General features: G+C 42.1%; 1 protein-coding gene across 2 annotated transcripts; it reads right to left on the minus strand.

Annotated features, from left to right (window-relative positions):
* Nucleotides 1–569: 569 nt before the first annotated feature.
* cherp (calcium homeostasis endoplasmic reticulum protein) lies at nt 570–24468 on the minus strand. 2 transcript variants are annotated; one of them, XM_020927727.2, is made up of 20 exons: nt 24283–24468; nt 22849–23022; nt 21977–22015; nt 21348–21592; nt 20180–20317; nt 19958–20109; nt 19696–19807; nt 19537–19626; nt 16816–17008; nt 15514–15662; nt 13817–14068; nt 13541–13730; nt 13121–13362; nt 11552–11685; nt 8895–8981; nt 8148–8276; nt 6988–7083; nt 5561–5655; nt 3135–3320; nt 570–740 (listed from the first exon to the last, which is right to left on the minus strand). In XM_020927727.2, exons 1-20 carry the CDS (start codon nt 24305–24307, stop codon nt 703–705), a joined length of 2766 nt encoding a protein of 921 aa, XP_020783386.2. In that variant the 5' UTR covers nt 24308–24468; the 3' UTR covers nt 570–702. The 2 variants fall into 2 exon arrangements, with proteins under 2 accessions (XP_020783386.2, XP_020783387.2); XM_020927728.2 differs by lacking the exon at nt 21977–22015 and having other exon boundaries at nt 24283–24467.
* Between the last annotated feature and the right edge of the window lie 3507 nt (nt 24469–27975).

The following is a 27975-nucleotide window of genomic DNA, read 5'->3' on the forward strand; positions in this document are numbered from 1 at the left end:
ATTTTCTTATCTGTTATAATGTCCAGTCCTCACCATAAACAGACAGTGTTGTTTTGTTTCATTTGCATGTTGAACACACAAACCCTGCATATTCAGTTCTTCTCTCCAACAGAAAACACCTTGTGATGTCTTGTGGTAATACAGGAAGTGCTCCACTGTGTTTTTAAACTCCTACACCTTCACTAGAATCATTTGGATGATTTCAGCCCTGGAACTACCTATCTCTGCTGAACTAAAGGATAAAAGGTAACTGTGGAACTGAGCATTTAGAGCTTAGGAAATGTAGACAGTGTTACTCAAACATGTGTAAATGAAAGAAAACACGACTCCAGGTATGTTTTTGATGATAACAACATTCTAACAGGCTTAGTCAATTTTGTGTAATAAAGAACCTTTAAGAACTTAGTCTGTGTATAGAGAATCCTTGTTGAATATGAAATTACAGTTGTGACAGTATTAATGAACATGAGGCCAAACATCATACAGCCTTACATCAACCACTGTAAAAAAACAAAAAAAAAAACAAAAACAGCACCATGACAGAGACATGTACAGAGAGCAGACACAGCCAGGGGGAACTCAAGATTTTATTTCTTTTGGCTGGTGACAAAATGAAGCATTATTCAGAAACAGGTACATTTAAAACTTATTACAGTAAAAAATACAAAGACAAAAGGACTTCAGCAAAATGTGGTGATGTCGTCAGTCTGTAGGAGGAGCCTCTGGGGGTTCTCGGTTCACTGAAAGAGAGAGAAAAAAAAAAACCTTCAAACTATGGGTCTATTTGGTCATAAGCACTGAAGTTCCACTACTACAAACAAGAAAATATCGAGCCTTATTCTGCATAAAAGCTGCTAAACCTGTAGTTTAGATCTGTATGAACATGTTCTGAAATGTGATACTTGTATTAGTTTGTGAGTTGAAATTTAAGTCTCTTTTTGTGAATTACTCTAGACGCGTTTAAAATATGAACTTTGGACAGAATTATATTATTAACTCACAATTCTGAATTTGACATTTTTCAAATCAGCCCAACCTTTAAGCTTTGTCCAACAGTCCCGCTTACACAGGTACTAGGTAAAGAACTCTGTACTAGTAGTATATGGTCATCATTATATTTTCTTATATTAATTGGCATTATGTAATGTGGAGTTTTCCCTAGTTTGACAATTTGGTCAAAGTTTAGAATTCTTTTGACTAATAGTTATTATGTAACACCTGCATTTATTAATTTCATGTCATTTCTGGATTCTCATCATAAATGAATACTTGACTGATGTAAAACTATGCACCAATTAGAGTCACATGCACTTCAAAGAGAGGGTATTACACTTCAAGTGTATTTTCAGTTTCATTATTGAGGCTCTCAGTCCCCCCTCCCCTTGCTTCCTGCACTAAGTCATTCCCCCTTCAGAGCACCAATCAACATGCATCCTGCTAATTACATGACTACACTGCAACTCGACAGACCTGATGATGTGTGCATTGTTTTTAATCATGCTTTTGTGCATTTTCCAAAAAATTGTCACAAGTGAGTATGGGTGACATAGGCTTGTGGGCGGAGTCTTGGACAGGACCGTCTTTCTTACCATAAGAAGGGTAAGAAACGTACATAAGCAATTACTGAGAATACATGGGGGGTTGGAGTTTATAAGTTTACACTTCTTCCTATTCCTTTTGAGCATAATTGTAATGCAGCACAATATGTTATGTCATGTTGATATCATAATAGCAACATGAGATATGGGGGGGGGGTTGACTACAGCAAAACCACACAATCAAGACCAAGACCTGTCTGAGACCACAGGGTCCCAAGACAAAACTAAGACCTCTGAGGGTTGACAAGCCTGAGACCACAAGCTCTCAGCTCCAAATTAAGACCAAATTAGTAATTTTAATTATTAATTATTAGTTATAGTTTTTTTTTTAATTATTATTATTTAGTTTTATAAATCTATCTCCATTTGATCTGATTCATGTTCATTTAGACTTAAAATAAGCCAAGCAAACTGTACTGCACCTAAACACTCTGTGTCCCCTTTTTTTGGATCCTCACCCACAGTTTGAGAAACCCTTCTTTAAGAGAACTTCCACTGGCACTTTACACAAAACTGCTTCAAAGTCTCAAAGTATCTTACTGGTTTTACAGTGGGATTTAGCCTCTGCACATACCAAACGCACATCATGACAAACGGATTTATTTGGCATTTTATTAGGCAAACTTCAGCCCACATATCACATTAGACCTGCTCTGTGCTGACGTAAGATTAATTTTGATTAGTTTTTGCTTGCCCTTCATATCAGCGTGAACTAAAGACCAAGCCAATATGCACTATACACCAGGAGGAGAAAGAGCGTGAAAAGGCGAGGATGTGTGCGCTGACGTGAGGCAGATGGACAGGTAGGATGTTTTAAGAAGTTTAATCTGCCCTGTGATACACATTGGTACATGAGGGTACATGCTGTCGCAAACAAATTGCGCACGCTGGGGATGTATGTGTTTGTGATGTGCCGCGCAGTGTCCACAGGCTCCAAACAGGCACACAGGTTGCAGAGATATGCCCTGCGCTCCCGCACACCAGTACAAGCTTATTGCCGACAGCAGCAGCCATAAAGAAATATAACTGCACTCGTCCAGAGTCAGACCTTGAGTCTGTGACAAGACCGAGTCCAAATGTGCTCGAATCCGAGATGAGACCAAGACCCCCCCCCCACAAAACTTTTCTTATCAAACACGATTCATGTAAGTCACCTATTTTGGCTTCAGAACGGTGAATATCGTCGAAAGCTGAGAGATTTTCATGCCTGATAAATGAACTGAACTTGAACCATAAGCTGAGGGGCTCATGAGAGATCGCTAGATTACTCAAACATGCAAGGATGACATCTAAAACCTCTTCAGGTGTTTTTGATGAGAAATCAACTAAAACAAACAAACAAAACAAAAAAAATGCTTTGAGCTTGCAAGGGTGAGTTTCTATAGTTACTGAACAAAATAATGGGCTTTAAGACATAAGCACGTTCAACACATAGACCTGTTTTTTCATATGGACTAAAACATTTGTATCATTTGTTACCCACAGTTGGATTCAGTATGCTAGTAGCTGGGGACTAGAGTGAAGTGAGTCTGGTACCTTCTTCTCGGGCCTTCATGCGGGCCACAAAGTTGTAGCTCTTGTTCCTCCTGTAGTTTTCGTAGGGGTCATCCAGGGACACACCCACACCTTTGTACTGGTCCCACTTGTCACGCACGTCTCCTCCCTTGATGGGGTCCTGGATGCCCTGCTCTTTGGCCCCCAGCCCCCCGGAGCCGCTCCAGCCTACAGCACACAACAGTATAACACACTCTAGTCAGGTACAACTCTCCACTGGCCTTTGAAGACCACAGCAGGTATGAGGAGATGGGGTTTATAATACAAGTTTAGTTCAACTACAGTGAACCATTTAACTATATATGTACTATATACATGTCAATTTTACCTTTTCCTTTTTTTCTCCACATCTGATGTCCTTCCTCCTTGTTTCAGCCTAGTTACTTTGATAGGAAATTAAACTTGTTATGCCTAAATATATCTGCCATATTTATTTAAAGGTGCACTATGTAATATCTCTGGTGAAGGATCTGCCACCTGCGTATTTTTATGTAGTAATTTATTTTTACTAAAATGTTCCACAGTATGGCTGTGATGGAAATGTATATTGTGAAGAAAAGATTTCTGTCAATCTGTCATAAATACTCAGAGCTCAGATGCTCTGGGAGAAGTGACTTGGAGGGGTGACTGGAGAGAGGATACTCGAGAGAGACTGTTGGTCTCTGGCCATGCCACCTGCTATAAAAAGAATAAAAAGTATGCCAAAAACTCACCGGCATTCACAAATGGATTCATTATTTATCATCAAGAGATACATAATTTTTTCCAGAACATGTATCTTAAAACTGCAGCCTCTGTGACCCAGCCTCAGATAAAGCAGAAGAAGATGGATAGATTCATATTTTTTTATGTTCTGAAGGTATTTTTCAGTAAGTAACACCTTTAATGCCATACCATGGAACTTGCAGCAAAGCAATAACATCTCCATGGAGACAAGCAGGTAGAGGATTCTTCACCAGAGAAACGGGCAAGTTAAGAGCGAGGAAAAGGGGTCACCAACACGGAAAACTGATGTGCCTGTAAACACACTCAGAGGCAATGATGAGAATTGCTAACACTGTACTTAAAAAATTAACAATTACTGAGATTAATAAAGTTAAAGTGCTAAATATTGATATTGGTTTCCCACCTTGCTGTCATTGTTGATAATTACTGTGAGAAACCATTAACGTGATTAGGCCTGTAACAATAACAGGTTTTGCTGAACGATTAATTGATCAAGAATTTATTGCAATAAACGATAATATTGACATTTTGAGACCAATTTCAACTATTATAATGACCATGGAATAAAAATGCAAATACACCCTTTCAAAGATCAATAAACCTGACTTTCTAAATAACATTTAACACAGGAAGTGTAAGACAACCAAAAACAACAGGCCTAAATAAAACAGACTTGTTAACATAATGTGTCTGACTCATAGCGAGGACTTAACAAAAATGCACTTGAATAAACCATTGCTAAATCAAATACAACCAAAGCAATACATAAAATGGATTATTAAGTTTCTGTAACAAAATTGCCCTTAAAAGTGATTTTAGTCACTGACTTACATTGTGTATATTACATTGGGTATATTGTGTCTTGTCTCTCTGTGGCTGCTGCTGTGAGCCTTGTCATTTTGGTCTTGAAGTGTTCATGTGAACCTGCGACACAGGATCCTGTTTCGCTATGAGGGAACAGCTGTCCTGTCTGGTATCGTGCTGGTCGTCCCCGGGGCAAGCATAGTTGTGTCACTCAGGTTTGGGTTTATATGGACTGTTGGGGTTTGAGACATTTCTTGTCGTCGTTTGTGCTCGCTGAATTTGACGCACGTGGCTGTTGAGACACTCACCAGTGTTGATTCGGCATCGTGACTTGTTTTGGCACTCGGCGATGAACTGTTCTGTCACTCTGACAGCGGCGCTTGTGGTGCGGCTTCATGTTAGCCGCACAGACAGCGGCGCTTTCTGCACTCAGACTACGCGCGCATCTGCTGTGCTGATAAAGACAGCGCATGTGGTTCAAGCGTCATTACACTTGTTAAACGAGAGGAGTCAGAGAGCGATAGAAGCTTCTAACATTCACTCTCTTTGAGAGCGAGAGAGAGAGAGCGAGGAAAACAAACAAGTATGCAAATAGAATTTATTGCGGCTGGAAAAGTTATCGAGCTCGTTAAAAGTTATCGTACAATTAATTGATTTATTGATTATCGTTACAGGCCTAAACGTGATCTGTGTCTTCACATAGATGATTATCATTAATCATTATTAATAATGTAGAACTAAAAGTAAACTGAAAAAAAAAAAGTCATTTCAGAAGAGCATATCAAACTGGTAGCCCTTCATATCACTCAGTACCCATGAAATAGCTCTAGTTTCAAAAAGGCTCGTGACCTCTGGGCTAGATGAATTGAGGAACATACCCATTTTCATGAGCAGCTGGTGGCCCTTGTTCTCCTCTCCGAGCCTGGAGTCTGCAGCCAGTTTGGGGGGCAAGCCTCCTAGAGAGGGCACAGGGCTTTGGACATGGGACAGAGGACAGCCAGGACAGGACACAGAGGACAGAGAGGAGGGACAGAGGACAAAGAGATTTATAGGAGAGACAGCAGGGATAGAGGACAGACAGGGATGTAGAGGACAGAGGAAAGAGACAAGAAAGTTAGTATATACTGTTGGGTCCAAAGGTGGTTAGAGTACATGCAAAATGTCTGCAAATATTGTAATTACACAAAACTAAAGGCTGCCACACACTACAGGATTTTTTGGTCTTAAATGATTTTTAAACATGCGACAAAGACTGCTGAAGGATATGTCTGCGGACCACAGGCTATAAAGCTGAGTGCGATTTCCTGTCTACAGTAAAACGAAGCTTTGAGTTCAGAAGATCAGAACTCTGTACTTCTAGTTTAAATACAAGTCAAAACTATTATTATTTGTAAAATGTGGTGCAATACTTCAGATACAGGATTTTTAAACTATAAAATATTGGCGGTAATGTCCACGGGACGTAGAGTCACTATCGCTAATCTGCAGCTTCACCTCGATCCGTGCGCTGGATTAAAATTGGATTCACAGCGCGGTTTTGCGGACCGGATGTCATTATTTGCAGAGGACAATTTCTATGGATAATGTTGAAGAGATGCTTACCACTTTACGAGAGCTGAGTAATAAAGTCCTCTCATTATTTCTCATTATATCCCGAGTTTGTGTCTTGTGTCTCTGCGTCCGTCACTCCGTCTGCCCCAGACACTCTGTTTTATTGGCTGTTATTAGGGATGTAACAATAACTGAAATATCGTGATATCCTATCGTCAAAAGTCTCACAATAATATCGTGGGCTGTCACAGTATATCGAATCACAAGTTCCTTAGCTTAAATGCAGATTTTATAGTAGCAACAGCTTATGAACATAGAGAACTACATTTCCCATGATTAATTTCAGTGCAGGCAACATGAAGAAATGTTTTTACTCGAATTCTTGGGATTGTGACAGAAATAATTCAGACCAAAATCTTGTCACGGTATTTTAAAAGTAAAAAAAGAGTCCCATCTACAATTATATCAGCCTCTTCAAAATACTGAAATAAATATCGTACCATGACATGTGTATCGTGATAATATTGTACCGTGAGATTTGAATATTGTTATATCCCTAGCTGTTATTGTAGAGCTGCTGATGTTTGGTGGTTGTGATCTGACAAAGCAGCTCAGAGTCACACTGACACACACGCACACACAGTTCTCCTATAAGTGTGTGGCAACCTTAATTATTAAATAACTCATATAAAAGTTAAAAAAATTGAACTACTGAGCAATGATTAAACTAGTATGACGTGGGAGTGGTTCTTACGGTGGTGACTTGGCAGCTCCTCTGCGTTTGGTGGGAGACCGCGAGCGAGACCTTGAACCAGACCGAGACCGGGACGACCTGGACCTGCTCCGGGATCTGAGGCACAGGGCTCATGTTAAAGCAAAAATAAAGAAGCAGAGGAGGTGGGGGAGAGTAGGAGAGTATGGTTGTGAGTACTGTAGGTGCTGTGAGTGCTGTTGGTGTCAGTGGAGGGCAGGGTGTGGGTGCTGTGGGTGTAGGAGTGGTGGGCAGGGTGTGAGTGCTGTGGGTGTAGGAGTGGTGGGCAGGGTGTGGGTGCTGTGGGTGTCTTGAAGGGCATGGTGTGGGTGCTGTGGGTGTAGGAGCGGAGGGCAGGGTGTGGGTGCTGTGGGTGTCTTGAAGGGTAGGATGTGGGTGCTGTGGGTGTGTTAGTGGAGGGCAGGGTGTGGGTGCTGTGGGTGTAGGAGTGGAGGGTAGGGGGTGGGTGCTGTGGGTGTGTTAGAGGAGGGCAGTGTGTGGGTGCTGTGGGTTTAGGAGTGGAGAGCAGGGTGTGGGTGCTGTGGGTGTAGGAGTGGAGGGCAGGGTGTGGGTGCTGTGGGTTTAGGAGTCGAGGGCAGGGTGTGGGTGCTGTGGGTGTAGGAGTGGAGGGCAGGGTGTGGGTGCTGTGGGTGTATCAGTATAGGGCAGAGTGTGGGTGCTGTGGGTGTATCAGTATAGGGCAGAGTGTGGGTGCTGTGGGTGTGTCAGTATAGGGCAGAGTGTGGGTGCTGTGGGTGTGTTAGTGGAGGGCAGGGTGTGGGTGCTGTGGGTGTGTTAGTGGAGGGCAGGGTGTGGGTGCTCTGGGTGTGTTAGTGGAGGGCAGGGTGTGGGTGCTGTGGGTATGTCAGTATAGGACAGGGTGTGGGTGCTGTGGGTGTGTCAGTATAGGGCAGGGTGTGGGTGCTGTGGGTGTGTTAGAGCAGGGCAGGGTGTGGGTGCTGTGGGTGTGTTAGAGCAGGGCAGGGTGTGGGTGCTGTGGGTGTGTTAGTGGAGGGCAGGGTGTGGGTGCTGTGGGTGTGTCAGTATAGGGCAGGGTGTGGGTGCTGTGGGTGTGTTAGTGGAGGGTAGGGTGTGGGTGCTGTGGGTGTAGGAGTGGAGGGTAGGGGGTGGGTGCTGAGGGTTTTGTGGGTGCAGACACAGACCTGGAGCGGGAGGAGGAACGGGAGCGACTTCTGGATGATCTGGACCTGGAGCGGGACGACTTGGAGGAGTGTGAGCTGGAGCGAGACGATGAGCGACCCCTGCTGTGAGAGCGACTGTCCCCACGACCACTGCACACACAAACACACAAGCACACACACACACACAAGCACACACACACACGCAAACACACACACACACGCAAACACACACACACAAACACAAGCACACACACAAAATCAAACACACAAACACGCCAACACACACAAACATACACACACACACATAAACAAATACACATACACACACACAAACAGCACAGTCAGTTTGGAAAGTCCACAACTAAACATGTGTCCTATACAGAGTAATTGCTCTGACACTTTGCAGTGATCTCGTGTTGGGGGTTCTCTTTGTGGGCCTTTATAGAGGAATGTTCATCAGTTATCATGGAGACACAATGCACATACTGTCAAACACAGTCAGAACTGTTTTTAGACAGTCTGAAAACCGAAGAAAAAAAACACAAAGTGATTTCAACAAGAGCCTGTGATTAATACAAGCATTCATGCCTGTTTGATTTTCAACAAATAAAGGTCAGAAATCCACTCCCTTAAACAAAGATCAAGTTAGATTAAAGTGTAACTTGAGTAAGAGAGCCACAGTTAGTTCCAGACCCCCAGTGAATGTTGACAACATCACCTGCAAAGTATCAGTAAAAGAAGGCTGTGGAAGAGTTGATATGAACTGGCCTGTTGTGTTTCTCCTGCTCCTTCTTCCTGCGCGCTCTCATCTTGGCTCTGAAGAACTCGTAGAGGCCGTTCTGCTCCCAGCCCTCACTGAGGAGACACAAGACACAAGCTCATTCATGTGGGAAGACGTGGGCTCATCCTTGTAGAAAACAGCAAACAAAATCTGTCACAAAGATGTGCTTAAAATAACAAGGTACCAGACATGAAAAATGCATAAATACAATGACATTCATGCATACAGCAGCACACAGGAGCTGCCAGTGGTGAGGGAGACAGGTGTATTGTGTAGGTGTAGTGACTGTATACAGAAGTAGAATGAGGGAGTGTGACATCACGCATAGTGTTTGATCCACATTAAGCTCACAGTGGCAGGTATAGGAGCAAATTTGGGACCGAATTCCATATTTGCAATTCCGACCGCAAGTATCATAGCAACCAAAGAGCCAATCCCGAGTGAGGCTGTTGAAGATAATGCTCTGTCCCGCCTGCAGCGCTGGTTTAGCAGGAGGCGGGCATTTTGTTGCTAAATGGGGGGGAACGACCTCTGGTTAAGAGGGTTTATTAATGTCCATATCTTGCATTGTGGACAATATAGTGAAATAAAATCAACAGTCATATAGAACAGGTTAATACAAACAACAATACCCAAATGCCGAGTCTGACAACAGCAGTTAGAGAGAGAGGGACACATGTTTCTCAAGAGTATAGTCGTCCCTCACTACAACCAGCTTCACCTTTCGCAGGCCTCTGTGTTTGGCGGATTTTTTTTAGTACAATTTTGCATGCTTTTTTTTTTTTTTTAAAGCATATGAATGTGCATTGTGTTCCTCCCCCTGTGTCCTGATTGGCTAACGGACGGCAGACGACTGTCAATCAATCTCCTCCATGCCGTGTCTCCTGCACAGTACAGAATGCGTGCAGCTTACCGAATTTACATGAATGTTGGATCTCTAGCAGTGTGATTCTAAAGTGCTGTATGTTTGTGGGTTTTGTCAGGGAGAAAACCTGCAATGTTCACAAAATGTTCCCAAAAGGCAGAGGAAGATGCCAACCATCGCACAAAAAGTTGGACTTCTGGACACGTTGAAAGAAGGTAGAAGTTATGCGGCTGTAGGGCACCATTACGTAATAAATTAATCTTTGGTTTGTTACATAAAGAAAGAGGAAAATAACACAAGGATGACAGCAGAAATAAGTTTTAAGAAGGATGTAAAAATTATTGTAACCGTCCTGTCTGAGAAAACTGTATAAAGTGTGTGCTGAGGGGTTTTACAGCAGTACAGTTTTAACCGTAGGGGTGGCAGGGTTCATGAAAAAAAAAAAAAAAAAAAAAAATGCTGGGTTCACTTCTCACGGTTTGGGACGTGTGCGTACCGTATTCCACGGTTCCCGGCTTGCGCATTGTAGCCTCGTGCCCGTATGTGACCTGTTTTGTTTTGGCAAAAAAGAAAAGTGGAGGGTGGGTGCTGCGCATCACGAAATGGCAAGTTGGAGAGAAGAGGGCTGCCCGGAGATGGAGGATGCGCCCATGTCGTTACCTCGCGAAATCACAGCCGCACCTCAACGCAAAGGCAGCTGCAGCAGGACGTACACGTGCAGCACTGACTCTGTGTTTGTCAATAGGAAAGTCAATCAAACTTGACCGGGCGCGTTTAGCCACTTGTATCAGGTCCACAGTGAAACTAAACAGCTGAACACATTTATTTAGCTTCTGTACAGGCTCACCATGGTAAACGCCAGGATTTCAAAAGTAAATTTTAAACCACTTATAGTCTTTCTGGACCTGGGCTCTTTCATACAACACAGAACTGCACCAGGAGCACGTTGTGCTGATGGTAAACACACAAATACAACCAAAGATTCATGCTCTCTGTGTATTTTGACACAGAGAGCTCTACGCGCCTATGCTCGCGTAGAGCATCAAAAAACAGGATGGATCCTATTTTTTGAAATCTCCGTGTGCAAGGCGTGCTGCTCCATACAAGCGTCTAGAGCATACAGTGGAGTCGCCCTCATTCACTTTCCATGCATTCTAAAAGTTATGCATCCAAAAGTTGCAGTTTTTATGCTCACATAGGGTGAAATGCACATGCAGTGATGCCACGCCCTTAACCTTGCAGCCAAGAGCGCAATTTTTTCAATTTTTTCAGCGAAGCACAACAGCTGCCTATGTCCAATAATAAAGTGCTTAAAGTCAAGTCAAATTCAGTTTGTGCATGATTACATTACTAACTATAATTTTATAACTTTTTTAATGCTGTATCCTAAATTGTGGCTAGTTAAGCTAACACAGCATATGATGAAGTATATTTCTGCAGATTAAAGATAAAAAAAAAAAAATGACAACAAGAACCGTACCGAATTGAAAACTGTGAATTTTGTGAACCGTGCCACCGCAAGCAGACATACATAATAATTGTAAAAAATAAAGTTGACTACTTCATGGATTTCACCTATTGTGCATTTTTTAGAACATAACCACTGCGATAAACAAGGGACCACTAAATGAATTGGAGTCAGAGTCGATGGAGCCAGAAGAGTATCCTCAATTAAAATTTGGCATCTAGTAGGTTCCTTATATTTCCATATACAGTGTAGAAAGAAGTTGTATGATTTGACGCACGTTTAGAACATTCTCATGAAACTGATGAGTGCACCTGTTCCGTGGGCGGTCATGGGACGGAGGGCTGTAGAAGGCTTCCACTGCAGCCAGCAGGCGGTCACTGGGGGGCATGGGAGGGGGCAGCCTGATGTCTTTGGGGTCCAGAGGTTTGTACTCACAGTCCTCCAGCTGAACACACACACAAACTGTTAGTTTAAAAGGTCCTATATTATGTTAAATTGACAAAACAGAAGTTAACAGAAAATTTCTAATATCTGCTGGTGCACTGAGGAGTGAAGCAGTTTAAATTAGACCAAAACAATATCTGTAACTTCAGTGTTAATCCAGAGCTGAAATTATCCAAATGATTCTAGTGTAGCTGTAAGCAGTTGAACACAGTGCAGATTAATATATGACCACTTGATGACATCACAAGGTGTGACAGATTGTTTTCATCTTGAGAAAAGAACACAGGATAAATAGAGGCTTTGCACCGTCACGTGACCCCTATAGCAACGGTATCTACGCCGCCATGACACCGGACACGCTATGTCATTGACTTCAGCAGCATCGGAGGAACATGGGCAGGTTTTGTTGTGTATTTGGTTGTTCTAGATGCTCTGAAAGGGATAAAACAAATCGTTTCTTCACTATTCCTCTGGAAATTACTCATCAGGGAGTTCAAACAAGGGAATTATCGAAAAAAAGACGCAGATTATAGCTAGCAAAAATAAACCACGAAGAGATTTCCTATGGTACCATCAAGACACCAGAAGTTTCATCAAGGTATTTGCTATTTAAATTGTTTCATAGCTTATCTAATGAAAGAAGCACATTTACTGAACAAAAATTTAATTAATTTATCCAGGAAAACCCGCACTAGTTTACGATTCAACGAACCCACACTGGGCTCCTGTGATCAACATGGCGCACGAGTCGAAGAGTCTGTGAGCCGAACCTCGAAAGAATCAGCCTTGAAAAGATCCTCATGAACGTTAGAAAGATCCGCTCGCAAAAAGCGATAAATTCTAGAAGACATAGTTGTGGATAGGCAAGGCAATGAAGAAAATATCGGTCCTACGACGAGTGACATGTTTATATGTGCGCTGGAAGATCCAGTTTCTACTGCCACTCACACTGCAAATTTTTACATTTTAGTCCAGTAAATGTTCTTCTCTCATTAAATAAGCTATGAAACAATTTAAATAGCAAATACCTTGATGAAACTTCGGCTGTCTTGATGGTACCATAGGAAATCTCTTCGTGGTTTATTTTTGCTAGCTATAATCCGCTCCTGATGAGTCATTTCCAGAGGAACAGTGAAGAAACGATTCGTTTTATCCCTTTCAGAGCGTCTAGAACAACCAAATACACAACAAAACCTGCCCATGTTTCTCCGATGCTGCTGAAGTCAATGACATAGCGTGTCGGGTGTCATGGCGGTGTAGATACCGTTGCTATAGGGGTCACGTGACGGTGCAAAGCCTCTATATGCTGGTTTTGTGTGTTAAACCTGTGTGAATGTAGCACAGCACAACATTAAAGCACTGAATTTAAAAAAAAGAAGAATATCCTTTAACACAGTTGTTCTAAAGCTGTTCTGTCTTCATCGAGAACCACTCACCTTGACCAGAGGGGCCATGAGCCCTGCTGGCAGGTCGAAATACGGCACATTCGGGACCAGACTGGGGTCATCCTGGATCAGGGGCTGCCGGTGGCGTACATGGGGGGAGTGACCGTTGAAGCCGTGGGGAGGGGGGCCAAAGTCTGAGTGCTGTCCCCCACCCCAAGGAGGGCGCTCACCTCCCATACCCCCGGGAGGCATCCTTTGATTGGGATGGTGGTGCGGGGGTGGTCCTGGCATGTCTGAAGTTAAATATACGTTTGCTCAGATTTAAACATATCAGCACATTTCAAAGTTCTCTTCAGCTCTTCATCTGTACTGTCCAAGTTTCATTGGCTAATTTTGGATATGTCTTGTGTTTTTTTTTTAAGTTTTATTTTTTTAACATTGTTCATCTCTGGATTTAAAGGAAATACTCACCTCCAGGGAACTCCTGGGGGTAGTCGAAGCGTGGTGGGGGGTACGGCGGCCGGTCATATGGGTGTCTTGGTGGAAACTCGTCCTGCATGAAACGAGGAGGGAAGCGGCCAAAGTTGTGTGGAGGAGGGGGCTGATTAAAGGGAGGAGGCTGCTGGTGCGGGGGGAACGGCCCTCTGAAGTGTGGGGGTCTCTGTAAAGGCAGGAAGTACATGCATATATTGTACATCGGTTATCATTTTCCTATATGTGTGAAGATGACTAGATGAAATTCCCTACTTGCATCCGTGGAGGGAAGGGGGGCTCCCGTTGGCCCCAGGGAGGTTGCTCAGGCTGATTGCCCCAGTTACTGGGTGGATCAAATGAGTTCCATGCTGGAGGCCCGGACTCGGACCCTCCAGGGCCATTCCAGGGACTGCCATCTCTGGGGGGTGGCCCACTCCAGCTGCCAGTGTCCCTCTGCTCATTCCACATGCCCTCATGGCTACTCCAGGGCAGGCAGGGCGGTGGTTGATTGGGGTCAAAAGGGGGCTGCAGAGGGGTAGGGATAGACTGTGAGCACCGGCTAGTCATGAGGGGACAGCACTGTATCAGGGTTAGAGTGAAAACCCAAAAGTATTCAGTTCAATCCCATCTTAAAATATACTTACGTCACTGATGAAGACTTTATTAGTGCTGAACATTTTTAAAGACTATGACTACGTGCATTGGCCTTAAGTACCTTTGAATACTATTTAATGTATTTTAGCCTATTTTCCATCAGTAGCACTCCCAACACTGGGACTGTGCATCATCTATTGGTAGCAGAATGGAATGGAAAAACTAAAGTTAGCTACGTCCCTGGACATGCTAATGTATCCAGGAAGTTGTAATGAATGTGATGTGAGCAGAAATGCTTAAAACAAGTCACAATCCAGCCAAAATTCAGTGTTCTTTCTTGTGTTTTGTACTGCTCAGAAGTAGAGGACCTCATAAACAGGGCTAATGAAAAAGGAAAAAGTGAATGAAGTTAAACACAACTCCAAGCATATTTTAGTGAAGGAACAATGTTATAACATGATAAAAATCTCAAAAAAGATTTTGCATTATAAATGTGCAGTTAAGATTCATAATTAGAAACCCTGACCGATCTTGCAAAATACAGTTTGTTAAATATTGAATATGTAATGATATATGCTAATATTTGTTTGCTTTTCAAAATTCTTCATGGTGCCATTTCTCCTCTGAAGGGTTTTGTCTCATTGACGTCTGAAAAAACATCTCGAGTAACACGCTCATCCTCCAGAGGAGAGTGCACTGTCCCCAAATGTAAGAGCACACTCACCAAATACCCTTTTTCCTCTGCTGCAGTGAGTCATATGAATAATTTTCCAACAGAGATTCTAACCTGCACAGGTTTTAATGTTTGCACATCTGACAAATAAGTGGCTGATCTCAAAAACAGGTTTGTGCACATTACAGATGAGTGTGAGTTGAATGATTAGTAGAATGTAGAATGTACAATGTGTGTGTGTACATGTGTTGGGCCTTGAGTGCTTATATGTTTGGTATATGTTGTTTGTAGACTAATACACCCTGACCCTAAGTATCATTTTATCTGTATACACAATCTGCACTCTCAGTATTTCCCCCAGCCTGCTCAGGGACTACTATGAGCATTCATGCTATAACATAGCACCGCCATCTTTCTTATGAATTCTGTTGTGCACTGTCCCTATACAAATAAAACATACCATACCAAAGCAGAATTCAGGTCACAGTACATTCTGAATGTAACCTACATTCATCCATGAGTGGAAGCTGAAATAATACCAGCTGAAGTGATCCCATGTATTTCAGAACATGTTTAGAGACAATGTGAGCCTCAATGTGACCTGGACTGCTAATTATGTGATGTTAATTGCACCCATTAACATAGCAAATTTGATTTCATTACTTCATTCCAACATCAATGTACAGGAGGAGGCGGGCCTTACCGGCTGGTTGGGGTTCCAGGGACCCATGTGTTGGGGGTCATACCAGGAGGGCTTGCTAGGGGGCAGGTCACTGGAGGAAGGCTCCTGTGTGCGTGAAGGGGCCGTGTCCAGCTCTCTGGGGGCCTGGCTGGGGATGACTGCTTTCACCTCTGCAACAACACACAGGATCCCTTATAGATTCTCCACTTTCTACTAACTGCAATTAAGCTACAAAGACAATCCTTGTACAAAACTGTAGTCATCTGGTTCATTTGTATGGAATTTCGAGACCCCAGTTAAAGGGCCCATGGTACACTATTTCTGATCTATGTTACAATGTTGTTTCAAGGAGCAGCCAGACCAGGGTGAAAAAATGCATAGCACACTCGGTTGGCCGATGTCCAAAAGCTTTTTTATTAACAAAATAACATTTCGGCAAAAAAAGCCTTCATCAGATATTTTTCCTGTCTTGGACCACAGCACACAAAATGGTTGCCAGCCCAGGTGCCCATATACCCCTTCAATGAATGGGAGGTCCCAAAGTCATTTTGTGTGCTGTGGTCCAAGACAGGAAAAATGTCTGACGAAGGCCTTTTTGGCCGAAACGTTATTTTGTTAATAAAAAAGCTTTTGGACATCGGCCAACCGAGTGTGCTATGCATTTTTTCACAATGTTGTTTCCTCATCAAAAACATTCCTGGAATTTTGTTGTGTCCACTGTGTTTTTAAACTATATACTCCTTCATTACAACCATTTGGAAAATTTCAGCCCTGGAATTGCCAATTTTCACTAAACAAAAGGTAAATGGTAGCTGTTAACATGAAAACTACCACTTTGTAACATAATGAGGTGGAAGACTGCAGAATTTGTCGAAGAGAGCAAAATTTGTAACATCATGAGGTGGAAGAGAGGAGATATAATCAGACTAATAATGAAGAATTACTCAAACATGTGTGAATGAAACAAAACACAACTCTAGGTATGTTTTTGATGAGGTAACAACATTCTAACATGACTAGAAGCTCATAATCCTAATAAATTTTCCATAATATAAGAGCATTAAATGAACAGAAACTAGATAAAAACCCATTTGTACAAAGCCATCTGGTAAAAGTAGTGTATTATAAATGTGTAGTGGCGTACTTCATATAAACATTGGGCTCTGCAGCTAATACAATATGAATTGAACTGTGGTCACCCTATTTACGTATTGCTGCCAGTTCAGGAGTTCAGGGGAAAAAAAAACATTGAGTGGAAAATCGTAATAAATTCATGTGAGGAAAGAACTTGCTGTATTACCCTGTCCTATATAAGTGTTGTACCTGCTTGTGGGGCAATACCAGGGGGGGTTTCTGCTTCTAAGAGGGGGATCTGTGGTGGTACAGGCTGGGCTTGGTGCTGCTTCTTCAGGCTGGACACAAACTCCTCATGCTGGGCCTTGAGAGCCTGGACCTGCTGCTGGAAGGCTACCTGAATGGGCTGCACCACGCCAGCGTACTCCGTGATCAGAGAGGCCTGGGGGAGCGGACATTGTTACATTTCTTTCTATACATTATTTGTTTTAAAATAACATTAAAGTAACTTTCTGGAAGTAGGACATCATGTACATGATCCCATGGAAACAAATGTAAAAATCAGACTTAGGAACATTCCTCATGGTGAATAGATACAGTAGAATAGTTTTATTCCATATGGAATATAATGACCTAAGGTACAGCATTTCCATATAAACAAGCAGGAGGAACTGCTCCTCTCGGTCAAGTAAGAACAGTCTGTGGAAATGCAAAATCGCTCACAATAAAAATTAAAAAAATATCCAAAATGTAAATAAATGAACTTTTTTGCCTACTTTTGGACAAGAAGTTAGGCGGTGGGGTTTTAAAGGTCCCATATTACACAAAATTTACTTTTGTGAGTTTATTAGTCAGATTATAATGTTGTCACCTCCTCAAAAACAGACATGGAGATGTGTTTTGTTTCATTCACACATGTTTGAGTAACCCTTTATTATTAGTCTGTCTACATCCTCAAAACGCTCTGTCCCACCTTGTGATGTCATCAAGCAATAATAATAATAATAATTTTCAAGTTTCAAGTTAACGTTTACCTCACAGTTCAACAGAGATTGGCAATTCTATGGCTCAAATCATCCAAATGATTCTAGTGAAGGTGTATGGAGTTTAAAAACACAGTGGAGAATTTCTTGTATTACCACATGAGTGTGTATTAAACATGTGTGAATGAAACAAAACACACAAGACAACCCAGATGTGTTTTTGATGAGGAAACAGCATTATAACATAGAAAATCGTGTATTGGCCCTTTAAGTAAACTTTACAGTCCCTGACAAAAGTCTTGTCGCTTATCCATTTTGTAGAAACAAAAGCTTATAACCTGACTTTAAATTAATCGATTGGTTTTAGAAATGTCATATGAAAGCTAAAACCCTCCCAAATTATGCTCAATATACTAAAATAAATTTGCTTCACTGAAGAAAGATTGATCATTTAATGAACACAGAAAGGTCAGATTTTGGAAAGACAAAAGTCTTGTCGCCTTGTCATATGATGTACCCAATCCTAAATTACAGCCTCACCTGTGATCAGATACTGATCAATCAATTAGCGGGTGAGTATAAAAAGACCCCCAGCACACCAGACCTTCACATCAACTGCAACTTGACCTCTGACAACATGCCTAAGATCCACCCTGAGACCAAATTATCAAGAGGCTGAAGACCAGATCCACTGCTGAGGTGGTGACACCTTCAATGTGTCTCAGCGTCAAGTACAAAGAACAAGAAAAAGATCTGAAATGACTGGAGATGTTTTTGACAAGCCCAGGTCCGGTAGACCCCGCAAGACAACTGCTCGGGAGGACCGTTTGTTGATTTGAAAATCCAAGGCCAGCCCCTTTTCCACTGCAGCAGACTCCACCAGACCTGGTCACCTCAAGTCCCTGTGTCAACCAGAACAGTTTGTAGAATTCTGTCTCGAAATGACCTCCATGGTCGAATCAGTGCACAGAAACCAGCACTAAACAAAAGGCAATTAAAAAACGTGTGGCATTTGCCAAGGCCCACAGCCTGCTAAAAGGATGGACACTGAAAAAGTGGCAGAAGGTGGATTTCTCAGATTAATCCTCGGTTGAATTACATCACAGCCGCCGCAAATATTGCAGTAGACCTACTGGAGCCGCATGGATCCAAGATTCACCCAGAAAACAGTTAAGTTTGGTGGTGGAAAAATCCTGGTCTGGGGTTACATCCAGTATGGGGGTGTGCGAGACATTTGCAGGGTGGAAGGCAATATCAATATCCTAAAATATCAAGAAGTATTAGCTTCCTCTTACATTCCCAACCATAAAAGGGGTCAAATTTTGCAGCAGGATGGTGCTCCATCGCATACTTCTATCTCTACATCAAAGTTTCTCAAGGTGAAGAAGATCAAGGTGCTCCAGGACTGGCCAGCCCAGTCACCAGACATGAACATCATTGAGCATGTCTGGGGTAGAATGAAAGAGGAAGCATGGAAGGCAAAACCAAAGAATCTTGATGAACTCTGGGAGGCATGTAAGACGCTTTCTTTGCTATTCCTAATGACTTCATCAACAAATTGTATGAAACATTGTTGAACCGCATGGATGCGTCCTTCAAGCTCATGGAAGTCATACAAGATATTAAATATGGATCTCACAGCACCACTACTTAATTCACTGACGTTATGCAACATATTTTTGTATTTGAAGTAAATTATTTGTTCAATTTTCTGTAGGCGACAAAACTTTTGTCTTGCCAAAATCTGACCTTTCTGTGTTCATTAAATGATCAATCTTTCTTCAGTGAAGCAAATTAATTTTAGTTTATTGAGCGTAATTTGGGAGGGTTTTAGCTTTCATATGAGACATTTCTAAAACCAATCGATTAATTTAAAGTCAGGTTATAAGCTTTTGTTTCTACAAAGTGGATAAGCAACAAGACTTTTGTCAGGGACTGTAAGCAGAATGGTGAAAACTTGTGGTCATGGAAATAACCCCTTGCTTACTTGGTACTGGCCCAGACCCAGGGCAGGGTTCTGCAGCTGCTGAATGGTCTCTTCATCAAAGTAACCATTTTTTTCCCAAAGCTGCAATAACTGTAACGAATGCAAATTAAATCAAGTTACAGAAGACTATGATTGTAAGTGGAGATTGTGTTGATGTACCCTGGTGATTTTCTGCTGCTTCTCCTCCTCCACAGCCAAGAAGCTGGTGCAGTAGATGGGCACTACCACCTTCTGCAGTGCGGCCAGCAGGTCCTTCTGATGTTTCCTTTGACTGAGCACACAGGACATTATGACCTACATTTTCCAGCGTGTGTGATTTGTGACATTTCAAATAGAGATTTGCCATAGAGATGCCAGCTTGTGCCCCTTATGTGTATGTAGAGCTATGTGTATATAGGGCTGTGTGCAGAGGGCTGTGTACCAGTGGTGCAGCACGTCATTGGTCAGGTAGATGAGGTGCAGCCGCAGTTCAAAGTGGGCTCCATCAGTAGTGATGCGATTCCTCAGATGGGACGTCATCAGCTCACAGTGTGCAGGGCTCTTGGCGTTGGTGAACATCCAGTTTTTTCCAGCCTGAGGAAAGTCACAGACAGGATGAGACCATGCTCTTACCCCTGGCTGCTGGAGTGGGTAGGGAGCTTACCGAGATGGCGTCCTTAGTGCACATGTCGATGATAGGCTGCAGGACACTGTCAAACTCAGCCATGTCCAGCTGGGTCTCCTGTAACAGCTTCTGAGTCTGCTGCTCCACGGCCAGAGCAATGGCCGCTGTCACCTGCTCCTAAACACATGGCAGCAGGAGAAGGAAGAAAACAAAAAACACATGGGAATGATATGTGAAGGAATCATTCTGTTGGACCAAATATTTCACCAACTTATTACAGAACACTACAAGATACCAGGCCAACTGTAACACCTGGTATCTGTCACAGTAAGAGCACTTGCAAGCGGCAGTGAATGGCATGTAGCTCCACTAAAGCTATACACATTTGTTAGAATAATTGTATATATTATCCCATATTTGCTATATTGCTATGTACCATTCTTTGTTTATTTGAATAATCTTTTGTGCTTGGAAACTATGCAGTCATGTGTGAGCAACGGCTATTCAGCTCTTGGAGCATGGGAGCAGACACTCTCAAGGCCCTCGGAGCATGAGAGCAGACGACTTTCAAGGCTGCACAGAGAAAGTTGTGTCTGAAAGCTAAACGAAACATATGCACCTGCTGTTGATAACACATATTTGTCATATTTGTATGTCTGGTGTTTCCGCTGTTTTCACCCCCTCTCCCCGAGAGCGGAGACACCCATTGTAACTAGGGACCCTCTTAAGACAATAAAAGAGCAGAGAGTGCATCAGAGCGGGTCGAGACTGTAACGGTGAATGCAATCTCTGTCCGCCCTCCTCATGAGAAAACGATTCTAATGTCTTGTCTTTCTTCTTGTTTTTACAATGTTTAGGTGGGTTTAAACCTGACAACATTCATTATGCAATTTATAAACTTAAATTACAGCTAAATGGGCTATTAATTAGGCAAAGATAATTTTCATTTTAACAGTTTAAAAATGCTTCAAGTGAGTTCAACTTTAAAATTAAAGTGCAATGCAATTAATCGTGATAAATTATGTTTTTATCGCATGTATTTGATCGTTTGACTGCACTAATATTTTGTCTCATGCATTTGAGAGATACGTGATACAAATTAGTAGCTATGATTGTTATTTGAACTTTCTGGTCTGGTTCCAGAGATAGTTGGTGGGATGGGGGTGCCAGGCTTACTGGGGTGCCAGTAACATAAGTCTGGAGGTACCTGTCGGAGGGAACTGAGGTGCTGCTCCTGCTGCTGCAGGTTCCACAGGCTCTGCTGGATCAGTTCTTCAATGGGAGGGGCCCCAGGAGGGGGGGCGCCTGGTGGTGGGGCCCCAGGAGGGACCCCTGGAGGGACCCCTGGAGGGACCCCTGGAGGGACCCCTGGAGGAGCGATGGATGGGCCCAAGAAGGGAATGGAGCCAGCAGAAAGTTCTCCCCCATCTTTGGTCCCAGGGTTGTACATGTCTGAGAAGTTGGAGAACATAGTTTAAAATCACAGTTAAGGGCCATCACATGTCCAGAGGGTCATGATACAGCAGACACATGAAGACATCCACAAACACAACTGCACAGTGAGGGCACATGCAAACTGTCCCCTGTCAAGGACACTGTAGCAACCTCTCAGTCAAACCATCAAACCGCAAACGGTCAAAAGCGTGACAAACAGGCAGGTGGACATACGACCAGGACTAAGTAAAATATTCTGAATCTCAGTAGAACTTTCCAGTTAAAAAGTCCAAATAAAACAAGTAAATTAAATAGAAGATGATAAACTAAGTGCCAAGGACATGAGCAGAAACAAAAGTGCCCTGTGGCTTTCTCATGTCAGCTCCAACCTCTGTGCAATACCTGGAGACTTCAAGTCCTCCGCATCTCGAGCAGAGGCATCTGAGATAGAAAGACAACATTTTACAGCTTTAGTTCAAAAGGCTCAGAGTGGCTGGGTGCTCAGGCCAGTGACTCCCACAGCTCTCTGAGGGGTACGCATTAATCATTAACCCAACAGTCAAAGATGCAACAGCACCTCCTCTCTTATACCAGAGATTTTGTTGTGTTTATGTTAGAAAATAGGAGAACATGGCTGCGGTTCAGTCTGAATAAGCAATGGGAGGGCAGAACATCTGGGAGCCACTGGTGTAGTTGTTTACACGTGCTGAGCTCTTGGTCACCTACGGTTCAGTAGTGGCATGCACCCTTTGTCTGGCATAGTGGGCCAGAGTGGAATAGAGGGGATCAGCCTTTCCTTCATCTGTTCTGGTCTATACCATGTCTATCTGCACAGTCATGTAGAACTGTTTATTGTTTCCATTAAAAACTAGTTAAAACTATCAGCCTGATATTCTAACTAGTATTAAATACTTCTCTGTAGCATTTAATACTAGTTAGTCAAGGTATATCAGTATTTTTATTGTACTTTTCCTATGTATTTGGTATTATTTGTGCTTGTACTGTAGTTTGGCCCTTAACTCTCATGACGCAGTTTGGTCAATTGAAGTTGTGCTTGAATGTGAATGTGCTTTATAAATAAACTTGAACTTAATAATTCCAAAAAATGTCTGCAGTTTTGTGTTTGAGCTGAACCTCCATCACAATGCGCAGTCATGGCTGAGCAAGAATTATCGTTGGCATTGAAAGTGTGTGTGAGATCCAGTCAGTAAAACAGATGAGACCCAGAAGACACAGGAGGACAAAGAGCAGTGGTGTGAGGGGCTGTGACATACGCGGTTGCTGCTCCATGGCCAGTCTGTACTTGTAGTAGGTGAAGTAGTCTCCTCCAAAGAGAAAGGAGAACTTGGCGTTGTCTTTCTGCTTCTCCATGGTCATCTTCTCAAACTCAGGGCCATTTCGGGCAACAAACTGGGCCAGCTTGTCAATAACATTCCTCAGCTCCTGATCTGTGCAAGGATACAGGACATATGACTACACAGCATGCCACACAACCACCTGTACAACAAATACCCAAAACTGACCCATAATTACAATGAAACCTTGTAGATGGTGTGCTTGTCTCCATTCAGCCAGATAAGTTTAAAGGGGACATATTACACTATTTTCAGATTTATGTTATTTCCTCATAAAAACATTGTTTTGTCTCATTTGCATGTTTAACATACCCTGCATATTTAGGCTGAGTTCTGTTCCACCTTCTGCTTCACTGTGTTTTTAAACTCCATATACCTTCACTAGAAGCATTTGTATAATTTCAGCTCTGGAATCACCAGTCTCGACTGAACAAAAGGTGTTAAACTGAAAACGAGCATTACATGACATCACAAGGGGAACAGTGTATTTTGTGCTTTGGAGATGTAAACAAACCGATAATAAAGAACAAAACCCACATCCAGGTATGTTTTTGAGGAATAACAACTTTATAACATGACTTAAAGCTCACGAGTCAATTTTGTGTAATATATAGAACAGAGGTCTCCAACCTGTAGCTCTCCACCCCCTCCCACATAGCTCGCCAAGGGATTTCTGAATTCTGTGTATGGTAGATAAGTAAAATGTTATTAATTACCATTGTAAATGTATAATTTTCATGCCTAACTTGGTGCACTGATAAATGGAAAATGGTTTATGTTTTCTGTTGTTTACATTGTATACGTAGTATACATGATTATTGTTTCTCTCTTGGCACAAACTCGAAATAAAAACGAATCAATCAATCTAACTGTTCCCCATCCAAGGCTTGCTATGGCTCTTATATTTACTCAGTTTCTTTGCAACTGCTGAAATTGGTAGCTCTCTGGCATTTTCGTTTTGTAAAGGTAGCTCACTGGGGAAAAAAGGTTGGAGACCAATGATATATAACCTTTAATGTCATATTGTGAACATCCCAGGCAAAGCAAAACCATGTCAATACAGACAAGCAAAGGAGACTCGTTCCACGATTGCGTAGTGCATCTTTAAATGTAAGCATAGACTATCTATGGTTACAATAAATGTGCAACAATGAACTGAAATGATGCAGGGCTGTCACAGCGGCCACGCGCTTTGGAGAAACACCTGGCCTGTAGTAAATGCACTTCTGTCAAACGGGAAATCATGACTGGTCTTTGCAATCGAAAGAAGCTGTTTGAAAGCGGTAACCTCATTAGCCATTAGCCATTAGCCGTGCACCGCGGCTAATAGCCCTGATGCCCTGCCCCACGCACCTTCAGGCGGCGTCGGGACATCCATGGTCTCTGTCCCGCAGACCTGTCGGTCCTCCGAAGCCCCGCGGAGACAGATCTGTGTGAAAACTCTCGGATTATTCTCTGTTTATCAAATGAAGTGCACGGCTCTCGTTTACACTGCGCCGTAACCCCACGAGTGACCCGGAATCACTGCGAGAGGAGCATGCCGCCGCCTGCGGTCGGGAGGGGCTCTGCGGCGCTGCCCTTGTTCCCATGAGCAAGATACGAGAAGCTGCAGACTTTACGTAATTACGTCATCATTACGTAATCAGCTCATTTAAACAGGTTTTGTCTTCCAACCAGGGGCAGTGGGACAACAGCGCCATCTGCTGTCTGACTTCTGGAACTATAGAGATGGCATTTGTGTCCTTGAGACTAGACTGTTAGACAATCTGTCTGAGCCAGAAGGAATTTACCCAGCTGCAGAACTCCAAAACTCTGCCACAAGGTTCTGACCTGCACCAGCAGGAGGGCTCATATCACTCCCATCTTAAAATCCTTACAGTGGCTCCCTGTTCTTTTTGGGAGCGTACCAAAGTTCCACAGCCCTAATGTTCCCTCATTTCTAAGGGCTTTTCAAACTGGGTGAATGTGAGCCTCCCCTTCAAGTAGGTAAACATAGCCGAGAACCCCCTCTCCCCCAACATGATTTTAGTCCTGGTTTAGTCCTGGTTTAGTCCTGGTTTAGTCCTCGTTTTAGTCCTGGTTCAGTCCAGCATCACAGTTTAAGTCACGTAAACGGGAAACTGTCATTATCCGTTTTTTCCATTATTCATTTAAACATAAAATCGAAAACTGAAAAAACGAATACTTCCTTGATTTGGAGACAAATAATGAAGAAAATTGTAGTTTTTTTCATTTTCTTATTTTTTGCTTTATTTTGAAAAACAAATGATACACAGATTCTCTGAGTTTGCTCTGGCTTTTACTGTTGTCTGTGTGTCCAGGAGAACTCAGAGCTGAACATGGTGTGCATGGGTCTCCAGGAGCTGAGTTTGGACTGACCCAAGTCTCCCGGGCTGCCTTTGACCTCAAGATGGACTTTGCTCTTAGCCAGTCTGGTGCCACCATTGCCTCCGCTCAATTTTATTTCTCTCCAGCGACTACATCAAGAGTCAGAATACACTAGACGGTTCTCAAAAACCCCAGAAGTATGAGTCCGAGCACCAGCCAATCAGTGAAGAACCAAACATTCTGTGTTGGTAACGATTCCCAAGATCAAGGATTTAAAGTTGGAACAAAGATAATGTTTGGTGAATTTTATCAAGGAGGAAAGACTTTCTTGTCCTTCTTCCTACGGGATTTGGAGCATTACATACGTTACGTCCAATTAGCAGTGACTGGTTAAATTTAATAAAAGCATCTACCGTCAAGCGAACAAATCCTAATGCTGCGAGGTCAGATGGTTTCCACCAAGTGAAACCAACTGATGAATCAGGCTACTTTACTCCAGCTAAAACCTATGAAACTTTTTACATTTTGATGCAGCTTGAATTAAAGTTTTGGTTTTATATATATATATATATATATATATATATATATATATATATATATATATATATATATATAATATATATATATATATATATATATATATATAATTCCTGAAAATCAGGAAAATTTTTCCCCTGTGTCACAGAACACACATTTACCTGTCTCAAATTTGAATTTTTGTGTTAGGAATTCATTGGTTGGATAAGTTTTATTCAAAAATTTTAAATTGTGTCTCCTTTACTTTATTTTAATATCTTTCTTTTCAAAGTTATTTTAAGAATATAATCTTTTTTTAATTGTCTTGGGGAAGCAATGATTTAGTAAGGAAGATCTCAAAAATGTGTTATTGCACTTTGAATCACAAAATTCAACACCTTCAATGTAAAGTTGTCTCAGTCCAGGAGAAATATTAGTGTACAACATATCCTGCCTAGTCATAGTTCCAAATTGAAATAGGCACCGAATCTGTTTTTTGATTCATGTTATTTTAAATAAACGTTAAATTAAATATTGGAAATAGAAATTGAAATAGAAGTCGAAATCTCTTCACTGAAACAGAATAATGAAATAACAAACGGTGTTTTTCCTTCCTAACTGAAATTCAAAAGAACAAATGATAAAAGGTCTGTAAGATTTTAAAGGGGAGTTCTCATGTTTTATATTTTCCTCTAGTAGTCAGGGAGCCAAAGTCTCAAAAGCTCTAGAAAATGGGTTGAACCTGACATTGCCTGCCATACTTTTTATATGTGTTTTTTTTGTTAACTGTGACCCTGAGGACCAATAATTGGAGGGTCTGCTCTTCCGGAAATATCGCGAAAAAAAATTGTGGCCATTTTAGTGTAGGTAACCTTCATTTTGTGATAGAAAATTTTGAAAAATGAAAAATTTCCTCAAATCCTCAGTGGATTGGGTAAACTGTCTACAAATACATTCCAGATGCAAAGAACACATGTGGTGACAACATTCAGTGAAAAAAAAAAATATTCATAAAACACATTTCTACATGATTTTGGCTCAATTTAATGCCAAAAAATAAGGCATTTTTTCACTTTTTTTCAGTATTTTCATCTTTACTTCATTGGCAATCAACTATTCCCCCAAGTTTTGACATCAGCCAATATGCCATTCTTTTCTTCAAACAGTATAGTCATTCCACAGAAAAAAAATATAAAAATCCAACCAAAATCAATGGATCTGTGATGATTTCATTACCATCAACAGGCCCAGAACCTCAATAGAATATAAGGCTCCTCTCAACATTCCATAAGGCACACTGAATATTTAGCATGGTTGTTAATGTCCACATTATTAAACATCATGGCCTAGGCATCTTTTAAATAATACTACTACTACTACTACTACTACTACTAATAATAAATATAGCCGCAAGCGGCAATGATCGGCCCTCGCTTGAGCCTATGCCATGCCCATGCCACGCCGCACCCCGGCCACGTTGAGCTCTGCACATGCCGTGCCCCACGAATGCACCTTACTCATTGATCTAACTTCTAAATTAACACTATCCCCTAAACCTACGTGCACTCCTAACTAGGGATGGGCATTCGATGAAATTTTCTTAATCAATCGTCGGAAGAATTAACGATCGATTATCTATTAATCATTAACGTTTTTATATTAAAATGATAATGATCATTATTATTACTATCTGCACTACTAATCTGCATAAATAAATTCAAGTTTACGACATATAAACCGTAACCACTCTAGAGCCACATCAATCCATTTGAGATTTTAATGTGTTTAATTCAGTTTTGCGCAACTCTCACAGAAACGAAACTTAAAAGCGCATCGCTAATTTGCATAAACTCAGCAAAGATAAAACTACAGCTCTTGTGTCGCTGATGCGGTCAATTTCTGTCGGATTAAAAGACATGATTCAGTGGAATAGAAGTTAGTGTGACCATATTTGCGTTTGTCAAAACCAGGACACCGTACAGGAGGTGGGGACTCATCATCGACATTGCACGACTCTCACCTGGTAAAGCTTTTTCCCACTGGACACCAAAACATATGTGCTGCTTTGTACACTGTGCACATGGACTCCCACTTGTCCCGAACGCAACGGAAAGCGTGGAATTTCTTGTACAAATCACAAATACGCATTTGTGCTTTGGTATGGTGCAGACTGACTGACTGTTTGTGTTTGCTCGCTCCTTC

The sequence above is a fragment of the Boleophthalmus pectinirostris genome, unplaced genomic scaffold, assembly GCF_026225935.1.
Source record: "Boleophthalmus pectinirostris isolate CB_2022bp ecotype Guang Dong unplaced genomic scaffold, ASM2622593v1 HiC_scaffold_7, whole genome shotgun sequence".
Taxonomy (NCBI): domain Eukaryota; kingdom Metazoa; phylum Chordata; class Actinopteri; order Gobiiformes; family Gobiidae; genus Boleophthalmus; species Boleophthalmus pectinirostris.